Source organism: Sylvia atricapilla, chromosome 7, assembly GCF_009819655.1.
Source record: "Sylvia atricapilla isolate bSylAtr1 chromosome 7, bSylAtr1.pri, whole genome shotgun sequence".
Classification (NCBI taxonomy): domain Eukaryota; kingdom Metazoa; phylum Chordata; class Aves; order Passeriformes; family Sylviidae; genus Sylvia; species Sylvia atricapilla.
Genome location: NC_089146.1, coordinates 13,990,747 through 14,009,467, shown reverse-complemented (window position 1 = coordinate 14,009,467; position 18,721 = coordinate 13,990,747). Strand labels below are relative to the sequence as shown.

Sequence of the window (18,721 nt, the reverse complement as noted above, 5' to 3'; positions counted from 1 at the left end):
ATTCTGGCTCCAGAGTATAAGATTAACCCACAGCCCTTCCTGCAGTGCTCAGTTCATCTGTGGCATAGGGTCCTAGGAACAGGATCCAAGGAGAAGTTGGATGAGTACTTGGAAGACAAATCCTGAGACTTTTTAAAAAGAGAGAAGAAACTTCCAGCTCAGAAAATCTCATCAGCTAAGAAAGCTTGAAGTCTTGAAATTTGAATGAAATATCCTATATATTTGCTTCATATCTACCCTTCCCTTAGTGTCTGCTCCTGGAAGTTACTTGGCTGGATGGTCCATCTAACCCATGATGGCTACTCTACTTTTATTCCAATAAGGAATTTACATACACCATCCCTACTCAAGTTCAAGGTCTCTCAAGTTCCAAACTTTATTACCAAGTCCGGTGCCCACTGTATTAATCTGTGAAGGACCATCCAAAAGACAGACCTGCTCCACAAAGCAAGCATGATCACAGACAAAACAAATAAAAAGTGTCACACTCCTAAGCCTGACAAAGATCTTTGAGAAATTCAAGCACAGACCTGCGCATTGAAGTTGTTCTGTAAGTGAATTCAATTTGCTTAGCATTAACCATGAGGAAAAAGTTATTTTTGATATAAATAAAGCATACAGGTGTTCAGAAACAAATGCTAGACTGAAAACACACTCTTTCCTCAGTCTGCCAGTGTTAAAAGGTACAATTTCCTGGCTGAGGAAGCACCTCCAAGACAGAGGCTGACAATAGTGATACCATTTACAACAGCCATTAGAATCACAACTAGAGCTGTGTAAAAACAGGATAGTAAAGATTTGTCCCTGAAGTTTTGCAGTGTCATGAAATCACCATGCAGGACTCATAGTGAAAGACACGTGCAAGAAAGCCCAAAACAAGTAGCATTTTGGTTGAAAAAGAAGCCAGTAAACAAAAAGACCCAAAATACCTTCATACAGTATGAGCAAGAAAAATGAAAATGCACTGCACATGAACAAAATTTGTGGTGAAGTTTAGCTCAAAGGTGGGTGTGGAAGGAGAGGAAAGGAAGGCAAGTACAAGAGAAAAGGTGTCACAGTTACACTCTAGAAAAAATAGCAAAATGAGAACAGCTGAGTGAATGGAGCAAACAGCCTAGCAGGGGTATAGCTTCTCGTAGGCAAGTGCATTTGAAAACATCTTTAGTTGGTCTACCAGCTAAAGATGCAGAAGGGGAACCTCAAGTGGTTGTTTTATTAGCTGTCTCTGACAAATTTACTAAAGAAAGTCTGTAGTGTACCTGACAGATTTCAAATACTAAAACAGTTACACATAAAAAATACTTTGGTTGTGTTTTTTGTCTGGCTAATTTCCCTTTTAGTTTTTCAACTGCTGAAACAGACCTAAAGTTTATATAATCTTAGATTTTTAAGATGTCAGGAAAATAAGGTTAAAATAACCTATATCAAACAAAGGTAAGGAATATCACCAAGCAATACTGCTGAATTTAATATTTCTAACTTGATTTTACTGCTGCTAAGATATGACAGTCCAGCAGAACGAAAGTGTTCAGTGGGCTAACTTGGGTTGGACAGAACAGTCTTTTTTCCAATATCATTAAGAGATGTGAAAGCTTCAGCACGATTCAGATACAGCAGAATTATTCCTTCCTTTGTCTCTCTTCTACATTACAGATTTCTAGGAACCCAGGACTGGGAACAGGAAATGGGCAAAAAGTTGAATGAATGTGTGATAAAGAGAAGTCGTCCACAGAGCTATCAAAGAGCAAATGGGCTTTCACTTTCTCCAAATGCTCCCAAAAACTTGTCAAAAGCCTGCTAACAGGGTACTTTCAGCATGAAATAATGCTAACAGTTGCTCCCCACTTTCAGAGTCCCAAAGGGACATCAGCCATTCTCTACTAGTAGAGAAATGAAGACAGCAGTAAGGGTGTGCACATCCCATAGAAAATGGGTATCAGCACTTTGCTAGTCTTAGGGCACAGTAAAGTGTGTCTATGGACCCTTGCAGTCTTTGGGTTGCTTTGTACAACCCAGGCAAAAACCAGTCAGCTTTCAAATACCTTCCAGTGTGATTGGGAGTACTTTTGTTTCATTGCAGATGTCTTTCTTTGAGGGCTGCTCCTGTGACATGCCACAGAGCTGCATGCCTTCCTCGACTGCTGATAAAGTGGAAACCAGCTGCTGGATGATCTATGAATATCTCAACTACACAGGCCATCAATACTTTCTGAAGGTGGAATCTCTCCTGACTGGCAGCATTGGGTGGACTTCAATGTAAAAAACAAACAAACAAAACAACCCCCAAAGCCCCAAAACAAAAACCCAAACCAAAACCAAACCAAAACAAAAACCCCCACAAAACAAACAAACAAAAGAACGACCGTATAAACACTTTCAGATCTTCATTTATTATTACGAAAATCCCAAATTCTACCTTTAATTGAGCCCATGGACTAACTCCATGTTTGAATTGATTAAGGGATGTACTTTTCATCTTGAGTTGCCCCATAAGAGCAATGGCCTTCACAGAATTATTTCTTCTGTGAGTAAACTGGCAAGCTGACAGCAAACAGTATCATCATGGAAATACTGCATACCAAGGCTCCAGCTGTGACACTGGATGGCTTAAGACAGAGTGAAGCATTTACAGTATTTACCAAGTTTATTAATAAAAAATATTTCTAGCAATGACTATTTGAAATGCTACAGATAACAAAATAAATCTTTCAGTTGCTTATTCCCTTCATGATTAAGAAACACCCAACAAACAAGCAGTCCTGGTGCCCGCTACTATTTGGCATTAAATCCGTATTTCTGCACAGGATTGAATTGCTCCTACTTCCAGCTCAAGGCCTACACTGTGCTCTTTTGTTTAGCCAGGACCTCACACCATTTGGAGCCATGAACTCATGTCGACCCTCCAGAGCACAGAAGTAGCAGCTTTCCAAAAGGCCTTTCCTAAGAGAGACCCATTATATTAAAGATTCTACAGCCAGTTCAGTGTGCAAGTGGGCCTCACAAGTCTCTCAAATACTCTTAACAGCACACTGTTTACACCACACTGTAGAACCTTTAAAACTCCATTTCAGGTTTTACAACAGTAGCCATCATTCAGGTCTGTATACCCTTTCTGGCCTCAGGAGTTAAGCTAGCCAAGTCCCTGGGGTATTCACAAGGGCACACCTTTGGTTTCACATCCCACTCAGAAGTAGGCAGTGTGTTTGCAGCCAACACCTAACTTTTGGGAGGCTGTGGTACTAATATTTGCAATAACCCCACCTCTAGTCAGTCAGAGCTTTCCTAAGCCCATTTTCCCTTAATTACTTTCCTTCATTTGCCTTCATCCCCAAACCAAGAGAAGTTAGGCTCCAAGTTGCTGTACCAGACACCCTTGAGACAACCTCACCCTGCTCAGCTGAGAGGGAATTAAATTCAAACAAATCAACAGAGACTACTAACCCCTACATATCCTTCAGTCTTGGCTGCTGCTATGTTGTTTTTTTTCCTGACATACTTATGGCTTTCAGGAATCATGCTGCAGATCCATACTGCTGAGCACTGCAACATAATGAAATAATTCATTAAATACCCTCTTAACTAAAGCAGAATGATTTGAAGTGCAAGTATGGTAACTTCACTGATCCCTGGCACTAAGACTGTACAGTAAATGATGGTTTACTTTGAATGAGAAGTGAGTTTGGTGAAGGAAGGAGAACAATTTTATGATGCAATCTTGTGCAGTAACAACTGGTGCCTTCAAGCATCTGCAAAAAAAAGACAGCTGTAGCACAAATCTACATGTTAGCTCTGGCATAGCTAATCTAAATGACAGCAGAGGAGAGGGCAGTTCTAAGACTCAACTCTCATCCATGAATTTTTGCTGTTTAAGAACCTAGGCAGATCAAAGCCTATAAACAAATACTATCCATTTAGTCTGAGAGGGTCTTTAAGAGGTACCCTCACAAGAACATTCCTAGGACAGCTGCAAACCTAAGGCTTGTGATAAGGGAGCTCATACTACAAAAAAGGGAGCAGAAGAGATCAAGTCACTGCCTGAGCCTTTGACAACGGTGGAATCATTATACTGAAGGCCCCCTGTGGAAACAAGCCGAAAGGAAAGGCAAGGACAAAAATACTCACCAGGGTCCCAGGCTACCCTGGGGTAAATTCCTTTCTGAATTTAAGTCTGGTGAATGGCTTAACCCTGCATATCTGAAAGCAGGGCAGGCAGGGGGACTTAATGCTATTAGCCAGACCATCGCCTCCCAGCTTTAACTGTGGCCAGTCTCCAACACTTTGAAAGAAAGTAACTAAAATCCGTAGATACCAGCTTGTATGTCAATGGGCAAACAAATTCCTTCCCATTTTCAAATTTTATGAACACCTAACAAGCTCTGAATTACCTGGGGTACAAAGTGAATATAGTAGCAAAAAGAAAATTAAACATTAGGTTTGCTGACTTAACCTAACAGAATAATTGCAAACCCATCTGGCAATCACAGCCAGAGAAATTCAAATCACCCTCGGCAAAATATCATCACAGAGACCTTGGATCTTACAAGGACCAGGTTGCCTCTTTCCAATAGCCCCACCAAATCCAATCTCAAGTTATTTTAGCTTGAATGTCCAGAAACTAGCATCCAAAACCCCATCTTATTTCTTTACATTCTGCCAAAGGTATTTAGATAACAGAAATTTTACATGCAGCCACAAGGCCATTTGTTTACTTACACTGTAAAGATTACTTGCTTCCATGCAAGAGCCTGTTTGTAAAAACAAAGGTGGAAGAATTGAGGGCCAGGTTCATTTCTAAACTGATTTCTAAGTCCATTTCTGTTTTAGGTCTTTACTGTTGGTAAACAAAGCATTAACTTTAAGACATTAAGAAAAAGCTCAGCTAAAAGCTTTGCCATACATTCATCTCAGCATGATTTCTGTTGGTTTGGGACTTGGTTTCAGTAGAAGCCCTAGGGCCAAACATCAGGCCTGAGAATATCTAAAAGTCAAATACAGATTTTTACCTGTTTAATTTGAGTCCACAGAAATAAGCATAATTTCACAAAAGCAGTACTATAAGGTGTGTGTCTTTTGCTACCACTTCAGAGGTTCCTGGACTCCAAGTTACAATCCAGTGTAGTCCATTTCTTTGTTAAATCTTTCCTGAACATAAGATTAATGCTTTCTACCTGTCCACACCCTTCTTTCTACCCATTCTGTTACCTGGACTTGCTGACAAACAAGTTCACTCCATAGTAAAATGACTGAGTTACTAATTTACAGCTCTTGATGAGAGACATTGAAACCCACAAGTAATAAACAAAGTATGAGAAATAACCACTGTTGTAACCACAAGACAGCAGCTAAGGGACAATGAAATACTAATGAACACTGCCTACCTAACTGTTTAAGGTCCGTGAAACAATTGATACATAATTATGGAAGAGCAGGCAATGAAAAATCTAACAATTATCTCATAGCTGAAACAAATCATAAACACTCACGTTTTAAAGTACTCATCCATGGCTGGTGAGGCTTCTGTTTACACCTTCCTCCATTCCTTGATTTCCATATCCTTTGCTGAGTCTTTGTGTAGGTAAGTACACTGAAATAGAAATTCACCTAGAATTATACTCCACCTGCAGAGACAAACCTGTAACCCACCTTTTCCCACTGACCTCTCCCATTATTGCCCTTATGTCTAGGTAAGAAAAAGCTCACAGCGAACACTAAATGTCCGTCTGTACAGGGAGAGACTAAACTTCACCTACACCCAGTGATGCAAACACCCCAAAGCCACCTCAACAACCTTACAGGGGGCTACCTGGCATAGGAAATCCTCTAGAAGGTCAGACCAGGAGACCACTCACCCTGAATGACACAAGAACAGACTGTTCTGTTGCAAACCACAAATGCTTTACTTTCCATCTAGAGCACCTATATAAGGCAAGAACTGCCTACACAAGCAGCACTGATTGCCTAGGCCCACGAAAATAACTACATTGCTACAACTCCAGCCGAGTGGAAAAGGGCTGCTTTATAGTCTGGGAGCATCCGAATTACGGAGGCGGCAGCACTTAGCCAGGGAGGAGTCTCCCATTTCTGTCAGAGCATGGGCTTTTATTGCTTCATTGAAGGCTGTTGCAGGACTGGTGTGTGTAGGAGCAGCTGCTCTTACAGGAGTCAGTAATGCAAGAAAGTAGAGCAATATCTGAAGGGAGGATTAGGATTTTTACACGGCCTTGCTAGGGCCTGACTTCTTCAAAGGGAGCAAGTTGCGAGAGAAATTTGAAATAAACTGTTGTTTAGTCTAGAAAATGCTGCAAAAAATGCGATAAGAGTTTGTAACTCAAAAGATCTGCTAGAAAGAGCTTCCTTTTATTGAACTACTGTGGAAGGGCCAAATAATAGTGGTTTGCATTTGCTAAAAAGGCGATGCAAGCTGCCTGTTAGGGAGGAACTCCCAGCAGTAACTCAAGCCCTGAGATAAGCCTCTTAGGGAGGAGGCAGGCTCTCGTTTTTTTCCTAGACACATTTCACCGAAGGGGGTCCAGAGTGGTTTAAGCACAGCAGATCCTGCCCTGGGGACAGAGCTAGACTCTAAGCTCTTCTGTTTTTTTCTTGATGGAAAAAATTATGTTACATCCTCAAGGCAGCAGAATACTGTGGGTAGCATCAAGTAGCAGAACACATGTATCACACAGCTAAAAATAATTTTACTGTCTCATTTTTGTCAGTGTCCCTCCATCCGTGCTAGATACTATGTTTAGATATTGCAGAAAAAGATACTTCTACCACTCCCACAGTGGTGATCCACATGAAACAACATCGAGCAGAGATTAGCTCCTAAATTTCACCAGGGAAACTTCACTGATCTTCCAAAAACAACCCAGATATGCAAAGGCCTGTTGCAGGAACTTATCTCCATCTGTCTTTGTACTCTTGGTGATACTTATCCATCCCTAGAAAAAAATCATGTGGCAGACACTACAGTAATATTGCCCTATCAATTCCTTTGCAAAGGATTTCCAAACCTTGTATTAAAGAATTGCATTGGTATGAAAATCCCCTGAAAGTAATTAACTGTGTAATGAACGGCAAAGCTGTACGAACCCAAGTGAGGAGATGACCCAGCGGCAGAAGGATGAGGGCTGTGGCCAAAAGCTGCAGGACCGTGATTCTCCCAGCAAACTAGAGAGATGCTCCATGTCTGCTTAAACTGCCTCCTCTCCGCTTTGGAGTGTGACACCGCATTAATTCCCAGCCTCCCTTTCCAAGGGAGCGGAGGACACGACGGGACGCCCATTCCCCGCGGAGCGCCCGCCACTCACACACAGCTCCTGGCACCGAAGGAGCAGCAAAGTCCTTCCCCGGAGTGTGGCTGGGGCAGGGCCACCCGCCAGCTGAGGGATGGCTTTTTGCATTTCTCCTTTGGAAATCCGACTTTTTTGATGAAATCTAACTTTGGTTCCTTAGTCCTATGCAAGCTCTGCATGCGAGGTACGGAGCTGCCTTACTGCACAGCAGTTTGGGTGTACGGAAATATCCCTGCTCCGCAGGCTATGCTGGCAGGCCTCTCTGGAGCATATGTAAAAACACGTGTATGCGCTTGGTAACCTTTATTGCTGACGAAGCCAAGCAGCGCGGAGGGTTCCTGAGGCGCTCAGGCCGGGGACGCCGGCTCTCTGGGCAGGCTGCGGGCGCGGCCCGGGGCCCTGTGGCGCGGAGCCCCCGGCCGGGCGCTGCCCCGGGCCGCCCCGCCCTGCCCGCGGCCAAGATGGCGCCGCGCTTCCCCGCCCCTCGGCGGCGGCCCGGGGCGTGTGCGGGAGCGCGGGCGGGGCGGGCGATGTGGCGAGGCTCGGCCCCTCCTGCCCGGCCGCCACTCGCCGCGGCCCGGGTAGGCTGCGGGAGAGGCCGCGGCGGCGCGGCGGGAGCTGGGGGAGGCCGGGGCGCGGTAGGTGGCGGCGCGGGGCGGCCGGTCCCGGCCGGGAGCGGGCGGCGGCGCGGCGCGGGGCTGTGCCCGGGGGCCGCCGGCCTGCGGGGCCCGCCGGGGACCGGAGCGGCCGGGGCAGAAGGGCGGTGGCAGCCGCGGTGCCGGGGCTCCGGCAGCCCCGCTCGGCAGCCCTGCGGCTTCCCCCCTGCAAAAGCCAGAAAGCGCCACGAACATTAAACGGCAGAGCTCTCCGTCACCGGGGAATAGTGTCGGAGAGCAGAGCGGTGCGACCTGCCGCCGCCCGACTCCCCAGGTTGCCTGTGGGCTCTAAGTGCGGATTTGTTTTTTCCTCCCTTCACCAAAGGCCTGAAGGGTATGTTTTCACTTTCAGAGATTAAAGCCGAAGCGGCGCTGGCGAAGAACGGAGATGCTTGACACTTGTCTGCAGTTGCTTATGTTGCACTTCGTTGTTTACTCGAAAAGGAGAGACTGAGACCTTGTTATTTGGCTTCTTCTCGGGTTATGATATAACTAATAATAAAGCAAAACTGTGGAAACAATACCTGGGAATTGAGCATGGTAGGATCTTGAAGAGAAAAGTAGCTGGGATCGACGGGAAGAGGAAGGGGAGGAATGGCATCCCGAGAGAGGCTGTATGAGCTTTGGATGCTTTACTGCAATAAGGTAAGTATTTCTGTTTATTTGCTTTTATCCTCTCTTGTTCGGTATTCAGGTATTTAAATTGTAATATCTTTTATCTTGGAAATTGCACAGACATGATTAGCTTCTTGAAAGGATGTAATTGCACTTCTTGTACTGTTTACAGCCTCATCCCGTGGTTTGCTATCCTGGTTGGTCTTTTTTATGTTTGAGATGAAAATTGCAGTGTTCGTGGGTCAGTTTAAGATGTTATTGTAGCTATATATTTTAACTATGTGAATGCATACAAAACGAAGAATTATGTAAACGTAGCACAAGAAGCTGTACTCTGTTTTAATTCAGTGCTGTCTAGTATTTAGCTTTGTACTTACTGATTTCTGAACAGCTTCAGTTTTATTTAAACTTCATTAGCAAAACCCTTCTCAAAGAGCAGATTTATTAAGTTACTCCAGAGTCTGCTTTTGCTTGCTATTGCCATAATACCTACATACTCCATTAGTAATGAAGTTCCTTCACCTGGCAGAAACAATGCAAAAATGTTGTCCTGCCTCCGTTTGCATTTCATCGTGTAAAGCAATTAATGTGTTTAAAGCACATCCTAATTGCTGCCGAGTGTGCTGAGCATGTAGAGAAATTGGATTGCAGATTACTCGAATAGGTAGCTGTAAAATAAGTAGCATGCAAAAAATAGCTGTAAAGGTGGAGGAAAGGACTGATCTACTGTCATACAGGAGCTCAGTGGCAAGGGTAGCTTTTGATGGCCTTACTCTCTGGTTTTGTTTTGCCTTTTTGCAGTCTCATGCTTGGTTTGTGTTTCAGTTTCTTTTAAGTCTCCAATCCACTAGGACATTAAGGGTAGAACAGTTCTTCCCACCTCATTTCTAGAAGAATGCCCATCTCAAGGGCGTAGAATGTGAGGTCTTAAGTACAGACCATTTCCCGCGAGTGCATAAAGTACTTGCCTTAATTGTATCGTTTCCTAATTTTTGTGCAGCCTTAATCCTCTACATATTGTTAAAACTAGTGCAAGCATAACAGCATGGTAACAGTTCTTACTGCTCGCCGTGTGGGTGATCCGCTGGGCTGAACCTTTGCCTTTTAAACCAGGGTGGAAATGATCATGGCAGTAGGAAGTGGAGTAGCGCTGGAGAAGATGGATGTTTTGCCAGTGAGTTCATCGATGTGAGAGGAGCAAATGCGCTTGGAATACTCTCAAAGAATCCAGACTTGACTCAGCTTTAAGAGACGCTAAGGCCTCAGAGATGAGCCAAATTCTGCATTTCTTTGCTCCGCTGTTCTTTGGCTCTTTCCTCCCTTGTTATTTAAAATATTCTTTTGTCTTCTTGGACCTAGTCCCCCTTTGCTGAACCCTCTCATTCAGATTGTATGCTATCCATCTCCACGTTGTTCACGTAGCAGGAAGTTTGCATGAAGGAGTGCTGTTTAAAATGTAGTTTAGATCACTTAGGGGATGTTCCGTTTCTTTATGGGAATGATGTGTCCACAGTCTACTCAGATCTCAGGTAGTAGAGGATGAGCTATTTAAAAAAATAATAATTTCATATATTCAGTCTCCTCATTACTTACCAGTGACTTTTTGGTCTTCTTTTTCTTTCAGACTTGTATGTTAAGGGCATAATTAAATGAATTTGTTGGTAAGGGCTTGTTCCTAAGTAACAAAGCGTACATTTAAAAAATAAAATAGAGTGTCTTCAAAATATGAGGGCAACTGGAGTGATTCAGAAAAAAGGTGCCTTCACTTTTTCAATAAGTGTTAGGCACAAAACGATTTTTTCCTTATCTCTCAACTGGTTCAGGTTAAAATGGTATCTTATTCTGCTTGAGCAAGTCATTCAGAATTAGACTCTTGGATTAAGCTTGGTGAAGTTAAGAGCAGATGAAGAAGCTATGTCTCCATCTTGGGACGTAAAATACGGGAAGCCTTAATGTAAATTAATTTGTTCAGTCCACTTGGAAACATCTGTATATTGTGCTTTGTTCTTCTCAGAGCATGTAGCAGAATGGGAAGGTGTAGCCATAATTACCAGTGACAAGATAGAGTGGCTTAGAGAAAAGTTATTTATACCTGGCACTGCCTAGTGAAGTGTAGTATGTTGCAGTGCAGTGACTTTGTCCCAGAATGACATCCTGGGAAAGAAAGCTAGGCAATTCCTTCAAACTAGGCAAACGGCTGAGGAATTACAGTTGAGTAAAGTAGGAATTTATTGTGCCAGAAACCCCAAATATGTGGCTTTAACTTTTGCAGTCTTGTTAGCTACAGAACCAGTGAAATCCAAGCTACTCCTTTGTGATGCTTCAGATTGTTGCTAATAGTCTTGTCTTTTGATAATCGGGTCTTTCTTGATAATCTTTTAAATACAGCACCCTATGCTAAAGCAGCAAGGCTTTTCACAGCTTTCAAGTGCTGCATAATGCTGTGTTACCATCTTACCATCTATCCTGGGTCATGACTCTTGTTCTTGGTGATCCCTTGACATCCCTGGCAGCATCAGGTGTCAGTTGCAACATTTAGTTTTGTGCAAGGTAACATCAGGAAGGCATTTCTCCATTTTCATTGCCTCTTGTGCAGCTGAGGAATTGGAGATTTGGGCAGACAGCAACATTAATCAGGGCCTCTGCAGGAGCAGTCTTTGGAAGGCACCATGTATGAGGTGGTTTAATTTTTCTGTGTTTTTGTTGTTGGGGTTTTGCTGTTTGTTTGTTTGGGGTTTTGTTGGGTTTATTTTTTTAAATTTTTAAGAAAATGTTTGAGTGTCTGCAAGCGTTTGTTTTTAGTTGGTGTTCAATTGTTTTTCATCTGGCAGTTTCTAATCTAAGGCTGGGATTTGGTTTTGGATTTTTTCTCCTTCTGTTTTCCTAAAAGCTACAGATTACAGTCTACTGTTACAGATGAAAGTAGTAGTCACATTAATTTACAATGCTGCTGATGTTGCATGGAAGCGGTTTAAAACTTCATTAGATTTAGTAACATTTAGATTTGAGTCACTGGGGTTGTTTTCACCGTGTTGTATTATTCACAGTCCAAGTCTGGTTTTATCTTGAGTCTTTTATTGATTTTGATTTTTTTTCTTTCTTTTTTTTTCCGAATTTGTTGATGTTAAAGTTTCTGCAAAGAGTGCCTTGTTAAGAATGCAACTTAATGGTGATTTTCAGTTTCAAATGGTTTTAGTGGTTGGGGAATTTTTTCTGTTCAGTGAACTGTTAATGTACAATGCCTTTACTCAAATATTGATATAGATGTAAACTGTCTTTTCATCCAAATGTTGGAATGTGAGCATTTAAAGATAATTGAATTGTGTAGAATAGATACCAGACATGTTTTCCAGTGGATTGCCAGTCTAAAGCCTTCAATAACCTACAGAAGAGCATGGAACACTTCTAATATAAGTGCATGTAGAGCAGAGACCTGAAAATGCTTTACTAATGTAAGTGTACAGCAGAAGAGCTCCATTGGGTAGAAAAAAAGGACATGCTTTCATGTGTGTCTGTGACTTCTTTGGGTTTATGTGACTGAGGTAATCTACCAGTTTTGTCGTGTAACGTTAGACTGTCGTCGCTGTACTATTACTATGGTAATATTGCTATTGTAATATTGGTTGAGTAACCTTTTATTATATATTAATTATATATTAGTTTAGAAAATTTATTTGTTTAATAATCCTCTGTAGTAACTTCTGCTGCAGGTTCAAATTAAAGAGATTCAACCTCAGTCTTATCTGTAAGATTTTAACTACATGTTGTTCATCTCCAGTTGTTCTGGTGGGTATTTCAGACTCTTAGACAAAAAGCACGTCAGGATTTCTGATATTTTGGATTTTATTCAGAAGGCCTTTTATTTGGAGATCTTTCCTAGTCTATGAAAATAAAAAGAGATCCTAATTGCCTTCAAAAGTGGTTTCAAAGGCATTAATGCAAGCACTTAACTGCCATGTGCACAGGAGAAAATCTTCAGTTTTCATGGTACTACAATGGTTCTGAGCTTTTTCTCACACTCTTGTCTTCAACACAGCCCTGATTTCATTTGAACACTGCCTTTTCCTGTGAGGTGACACAATGATTTGAAGGGAAAGCTGTGAATGTTTGTCATTCAGTTTGGAGCCTGTGCTTCACATTTTAAAGAGGGAACGTTCAACCCTAGTGTCATGATATAGTCGGGACTCTGTGTGTCAGGTGGTCATAATGATCTGGTCTTTACTAATGCAGAGAGCTGAGACAGTAGCATCCCTTGCTGTGTTAAGAGCAGCAGACCTGTGCATAAGCTGATATCTGAAATGTGCTTTCTTACCTCGTGCTGTACCTCTCGCTTGTTTTTACAAAATCGGATTGTATTGAGATAAATATGTTGTAGTTTTCTCTCTGGCACAGTGGGGGATATCTATATAATAGAAATATCTTCTCATTTAATATTGTAACATTGTTTCTCAAAGACGTGTGAATTTAGCCAAATTATGTTTTGTTGTGGTGAGAAACATGTAATTCAACAAGAATATAATAATCTTTGACGTTGAATTGTGTGCCCCGTGTGGAACACTGACCTTTGCATCCCAAGTGTGATCTCATCCTGGCTTGGCTTGCCCTTGTCTTTCTTGTGTAGTTGCTGAGTTGTCAGTGATGCCGATCACATTGGTATATATTGCCTTTGTTAGATTTGATAAAGAAGTATTCAGTTTACAGTTAGATGAATGTTTGAGCAAGCCAAATGCTCAGTAAAAGTAATTTTTCATAATTCACTGTCATGTAAATTCATGCCTCTGCTGAAACTAGGGAGCGAAGTCTTGTAAGAAATTGCTGTGTAAGGTATCTTTTCTGTGGATTGTTTTAAGTAAATCTCTGCATTCTTAGGGAGTGTAACTTGTAGAAGATCATGTCACAAGTCATTTGTGGCCATGTGGTGTAAAAATATCTTTGTTCTGTCTCTATTCAAGAGGCTGAACTAAGAATGGGTATAAATAAATGACAACAGTTGGTCTTCAGTTCTGAATTAACTGCTATTTAAAGAGATGTCTCCTAGTCCAAGAACTAACATAATTCTGATATTTACAAATATAGAACTTTCCATGTAAATAACTGACATGAGTATATGAGACATCAGTGTCTTGAGTGGCTGTTTCCTTCCTTAATTATGGGCCATAGTGACCTTGTGCTGGTAGTTGTTCAGACACAGGGCAGAGACTGACAGAGAATGCAGACTTCAGTTTGCAGTGAGGCAGCAGATAAACCTAAGATGCAAAGATACAAGAAAACCATAACATTTCACAAGCTGTGAAGAAATTATTGTTTTTCTTTAATATATTTGGCAGCACATATCTGTAGCTGCTACTGCGGGATGAAATAGACTCTGAGGTTTGTCCATGTTTTTGATGTAAGATTCAGGGGTTTAGTGGTGTCCAACAGGTTACAATTCCTTCTTGTCTAGGGGTTTGTGGATCAGCACTTTGCAGAATCAGTGAGAAACATCCAGTTCTGAACATGCCAACAAATATAATTCAGATCAAGCTTTTATTGACATGAAAGATTTGAGTCTCTCCTAAATGGAATGATACATCATACACAGGCTTCTGGGTCTGTATTGATGATCCAATATAGAGCAAATTTAACAAGCCCTGGGTTGTTGTGTGTGGCTGAGTTGTGGCTCTTTTAACGTGGTCAGCTGGGCAGATCTGGGGCTAATGTGTGTCCTGATAAAAGAATATTGCCAAATCAACTCAAATATGCGGTATGTTTGTGCTGATTACAGAAGTGAGAGAAAGGCTTGCTGGCTGCCCATTGAACAGCATCGAAGCTTAAGGCCTGAATTCAAATGTTGTCAATGGATACTGCTAAAATATTTACAGGCTTCAGAAAGGTTAAACAGCTGCTGTAGAAGAGAGGAGAGCTTCTCTGATTACTGGGCTTTTCTTGTTGAAAGAATTGTATGTGAGTAGGGGGAAAAAACATCAAAGCACACACATGTCAAAAGTACAGAAAAGTACCTTTTTTCTTTAAAAAAAGACCAGTTTCCTCAAATCTAACTTTTCCAACTTATCTTCTACTAAATGGGAGGCTGCAGTGGAGGACGATGGGAGATAGAACAGGTAACACCAAAAAATGAAAACTGTATTTGATTATTCTCCTCATAAACCCTGTCTTAAATTTGATATCTCAGGCTTCTCCAAATATCTGTGGATGTAAACATTGAGTTTTCTATGCTGGTGAGATGTTTATGTGTATTGATGCATTCTCTGATGGTTAAAGCAGTTTTGATAATCTAATTTATGACTGGGGATTACATTTGCATTTGGTAAGCAATGGGAATAAGTGATATTAAATATCTAATGAGTGGGTAAAGCTCTTGGGAATAAAGTATAGAAAGCAAGTGTGTTATTTACAGAAATCTGGCTCTAGTTAATTGTTAATTAATAAAACTGAACCAGCAAAAGTGCAGGGGGTGCCAAACAGCATTTGGACAAGTAACCCATATTCTGCTATGCCACAGGTTTTGAGATTTTTTTTTAAGTATGCTTTTGAAAAGTGGATTTTAGGTTTTTAAATGATACCCCCTCAGTGTATAGTTCAGCTTCAGTACATTAAGTAAGGCCAGGTGAGACTGAGGAGACAAAACCAAATAATTAAATCCATAGCTAAAGATACAGAAACTGGTTTTAGCTTAATTTGGTGTAATCACATGGCGCTTTGAAACAAATATAGACTTTTTTTTTTTTTTGTTAAGCTGTACTTGAGTTCTCAGCCTTTATCTGCTGGAAGACATGGCTAGACAATGTATAGCTGTTGATAAGTGAGATAGGCTGATATTTTACTGTTGTAGCACCATCCTGCATCCTTTCTGTCTGTGATAAACTTGTATTTTCTCTTGCACTGCGTTGAAAGCTAGACACTCAGTGGGTCAAAAGCTGACTTTGTGTGTGTTGCTGCTAAAATTCAACCTTCATATAAATGAAAGTTGTGAAATAATGTAAATTATTTTACATTATTCTCACGTAAAATAATGGCATAATTTAGATTTTTAAAACAATCAAGAGTTCATTAAATTTAGCCTAATCTTGATACTGTAGACTTTGACCTGTTATTTTAGTTGCTTTTGAATTATTTTGGATGCTTCTTTTTTCCCTTAAAATACAGCTTCGAATTGGTTCACTATGCCAACTTTGATGGGAAATTTGAATAATTATAGAATGTAATTTGCTACAGTATGGTAAATTCCTGATAAGAGCTCTGTGCAGTGGACTCCAGAAGGCTGAAATAGGGTATACCAACTTGTACATGGCACTTGCCCAGTGGTACTTTCTGTCAAATGTGATGACATTAAAATCTGAATTCACATTAATTAGTTTCATCCCATAGATGACATCAGTCACATGCCAGTTTCAAGCTACAAGGCTGTAATTGTATCATCATTCAAAAACAACAGCAACAATAAAAAAGGCAAAAGAAAGTAGAGGCTTTACTTCGATTTTAGTACGAAAATTTTCATTTTGTTCTTCCAGTTTTGCTGGAGATCTGAAGTAAAAAGGAACATGAATAAAAGTGCTTGGATTATCTTAATTTAAGGCAATACTACAAGATTATAGGTATTTTTTGTTTGTTTTGAAAAAAGAAGAAAAATACTAAACTTTTGAGTTTATGAGCTAAATTTTATCATGATTGGCAGCTATAGGCTTATTTTGGTGTAAATCTCTATGCTAAAGAGAATTTTTAACTTGTCCCAAAATAGTTGTTTCTATCGTGATTCACTGCAACTTCCATTTATAAAACAAAGCATCACCACTCCATCCCTTTTTGCTTTTAATTCTGGAAGGGGAACAGAATGTTTGTGTGGATGTTGGAAATGGAGATTTATAGTTACTTGCCAGGAGCTTTTCTTCTTTTGGATCCACTGATTCAAAAATCAGTGTTTTGATTATAATGGAAAGTTGTGCCTGGAAGTGATTCCCCAATCAATTAGAATTGGTTGATTGAATTTCTCAAGGCAGTTATGCTAGTTCAGAATGGTTTATCATGAAGTCTTTTACTTGTTCTAAATGCAGTGCTCCTGCTAAAACAAAGCTTTTCATATTTTATTTTGGCCTTTTATATGGAAGGGTCACAAAAAGCATAAGCACTGTGTGGTATTTCAGAGTAAAGGCTGCTAGGAGTTCTCATGCTGGATAATGTAGCCTTTTATGTCTGAGAACATGAAGAGGAGAGAGCTCTCAACACAAATCTTCAAATTCCCAAATGCATAGTTTATTTCAAACAGCGTCGAGAAACATTCTGCAATTCTGCATGATGCGGACTACTTCAATTAATTTAAAGATGAGTAAACTCACCAGTGATCTAAAGGCAATGCTTCATGTTTAGTTTCCTAATGTTACATTTTGTAGATCTGATTCAACCTTGACACCAAAGGATTGTTCTTATTTTAAATAAAATGCTTGGGGATGGAGGATTAGTTATAATAATGCCAGTGCCAGTGAGATTTTATGGTTGTGCTTCTGAGCTGAAATCCACTTTGAAGGTTGACTGAGAGCCAGCCCCAGCACAGGAGTCAGGCCCGGATGGCTCCTGATGGCTGCATGTTAAATTTAACGACTTCAAACAACTGGCTTGTCGAACAAGTCGGGCTCGTCTGATAGTTGGACTCTGAACTGCCCTGCAGGGAATTTTTGCCTTTAGACCATGGAATGTGACACTGCAACGAGCCTCGGGTGGATCCAGCTTTTGTTTTTAACAACTAATACTTCCTGAACATATCTATAAAATTCTACTGAGCTTTGCCCTTCCAGTTCTTTGCCTGAAGCCTTGGTAGAAATGGAAGTTGCTAGTAAATCTAAAAGAAACCCTCTGTATAAATACATAAATAGTCTTGGGTAAATGTGCCTGTATTCCACAGGCACAGGGCTGAAGACTTTCAGTTGGGAAGACTTCAGTGCCGGTTTTGTGTAAAATATTTTCATTTAACCGAGAGCTAGCTGTAAGACTAGTACTACTTGGCTTCTTAATGGATCTAAAAAATGTTATACTGCTTCAGACATTTCTCGTGACTTTCTTGCATAGGCAGACTGAAAAATAGGAGTGTATTAGAACATTTCAGTCATTCATTTAATCAGTTTTCACAGAATCTAGAAAAGGCTCTTGTAATTTCCAGACAGTGTAGTATACGAAAGACAAGAGCCTGTCCTAAGCCAGTGTAGGTTTTGGCTGTAGTTTCTTTGCACTTCATTGCCTTAGGGAAGGTCCTGTCTGTCTGAAGGGCATCAGAGTGATCCCCACTGGGCTTTGCCTCGGCGTGGTGCAGAGCTGAGCTGGGAGCTTGTTTCCCAGTCCCACCACGGCTAAGAACAGCCTTGCTGGAGTTTATTCATCCATACGGCAAGTGTTAACGCTCCGTGGGAATCCTGATAATGCTTTGGTAGTGTTTAGTCACAGTATTGCCGTGCATACCGGGGATCAGTACAATGGGTTTATTTAGCAAATGTTGTTTTTCTTTCTAGCATTGTACTATGTTGGAAAAGAAAAAAACAAACAAATTAACTCTCCTCTGGCTATTTCATGGGAGATGGGTTTAGTGTGTTACGACTTTGAGGGGTTTTTGAGGTTATTTTCAGTACCTGTTAGGAACACTCCACTGCTCAGGCCTGGCAGTGTTGTTTTGGATTTTTTTCAAGTGTAAAAGTATTGCACCAAGAGGATCTCAGGGAAATGGAGGCCTGAAGCTGGTGTGTCACTGTACAGGGTTGGGTTATTTGTTTGTTTGTTTAATGAAAACCAGAGGTATTTAGGGAAGGGAAGGAACAAGGAAGTATTTTCACTTTCAGGTGCTCTGAGCTACGTTTGATTTAATAGGCACCAAGGACTTATTTTTCATTAGTGCAAGGTGAGTTACTGCTATAGCACTTGCTACAGCAGTTTCACAGGCCTTCATTACAATAGGCTGAGCTCAGAGGCTTTAGTTTAGCCTCTGCAAACTTGTGGCTATCAACAAATGAACTTTTATACTCCTGGGCTCTTTATTTTGTTTTTCAGAGTTTTTTTTCATTGGTTTTCACTTTTCTTAAAATGACACTTTTAAGGTAGCCTTGTTAAAATTCTGTTTGTTTCTGTTTATCACTATGAAGAGAAATGGCTGACTGAAGTTGGATTTTACCTTCT

At 40.9% G+C, this 18,721-nt stretch overlaps 1 protein-coding gene across 1 annotated transcript in view; it reads left to right on the top strand.

The window, feature by feature from the left end:
• The first annotated feature begins 8,118 nt into the window (after positions 1–8,118).
• The window catches only part of NBEAL1 (neurobeachin like 1), a 76,989-nt gene continuing 66,386 nt past the window's right edge, over positions 8,119–18,721 (top strand). Inside the window, 1 exon segment of the mRNA XM_066322695.1 lies at positions 8,119–8,596. Within this exon segment, the coding sequence (XP_066178792.1) occupies positions 8,546–8,596 (51 nt within the window). The 5' untranslated portion in view covers positions 8,119–8,545.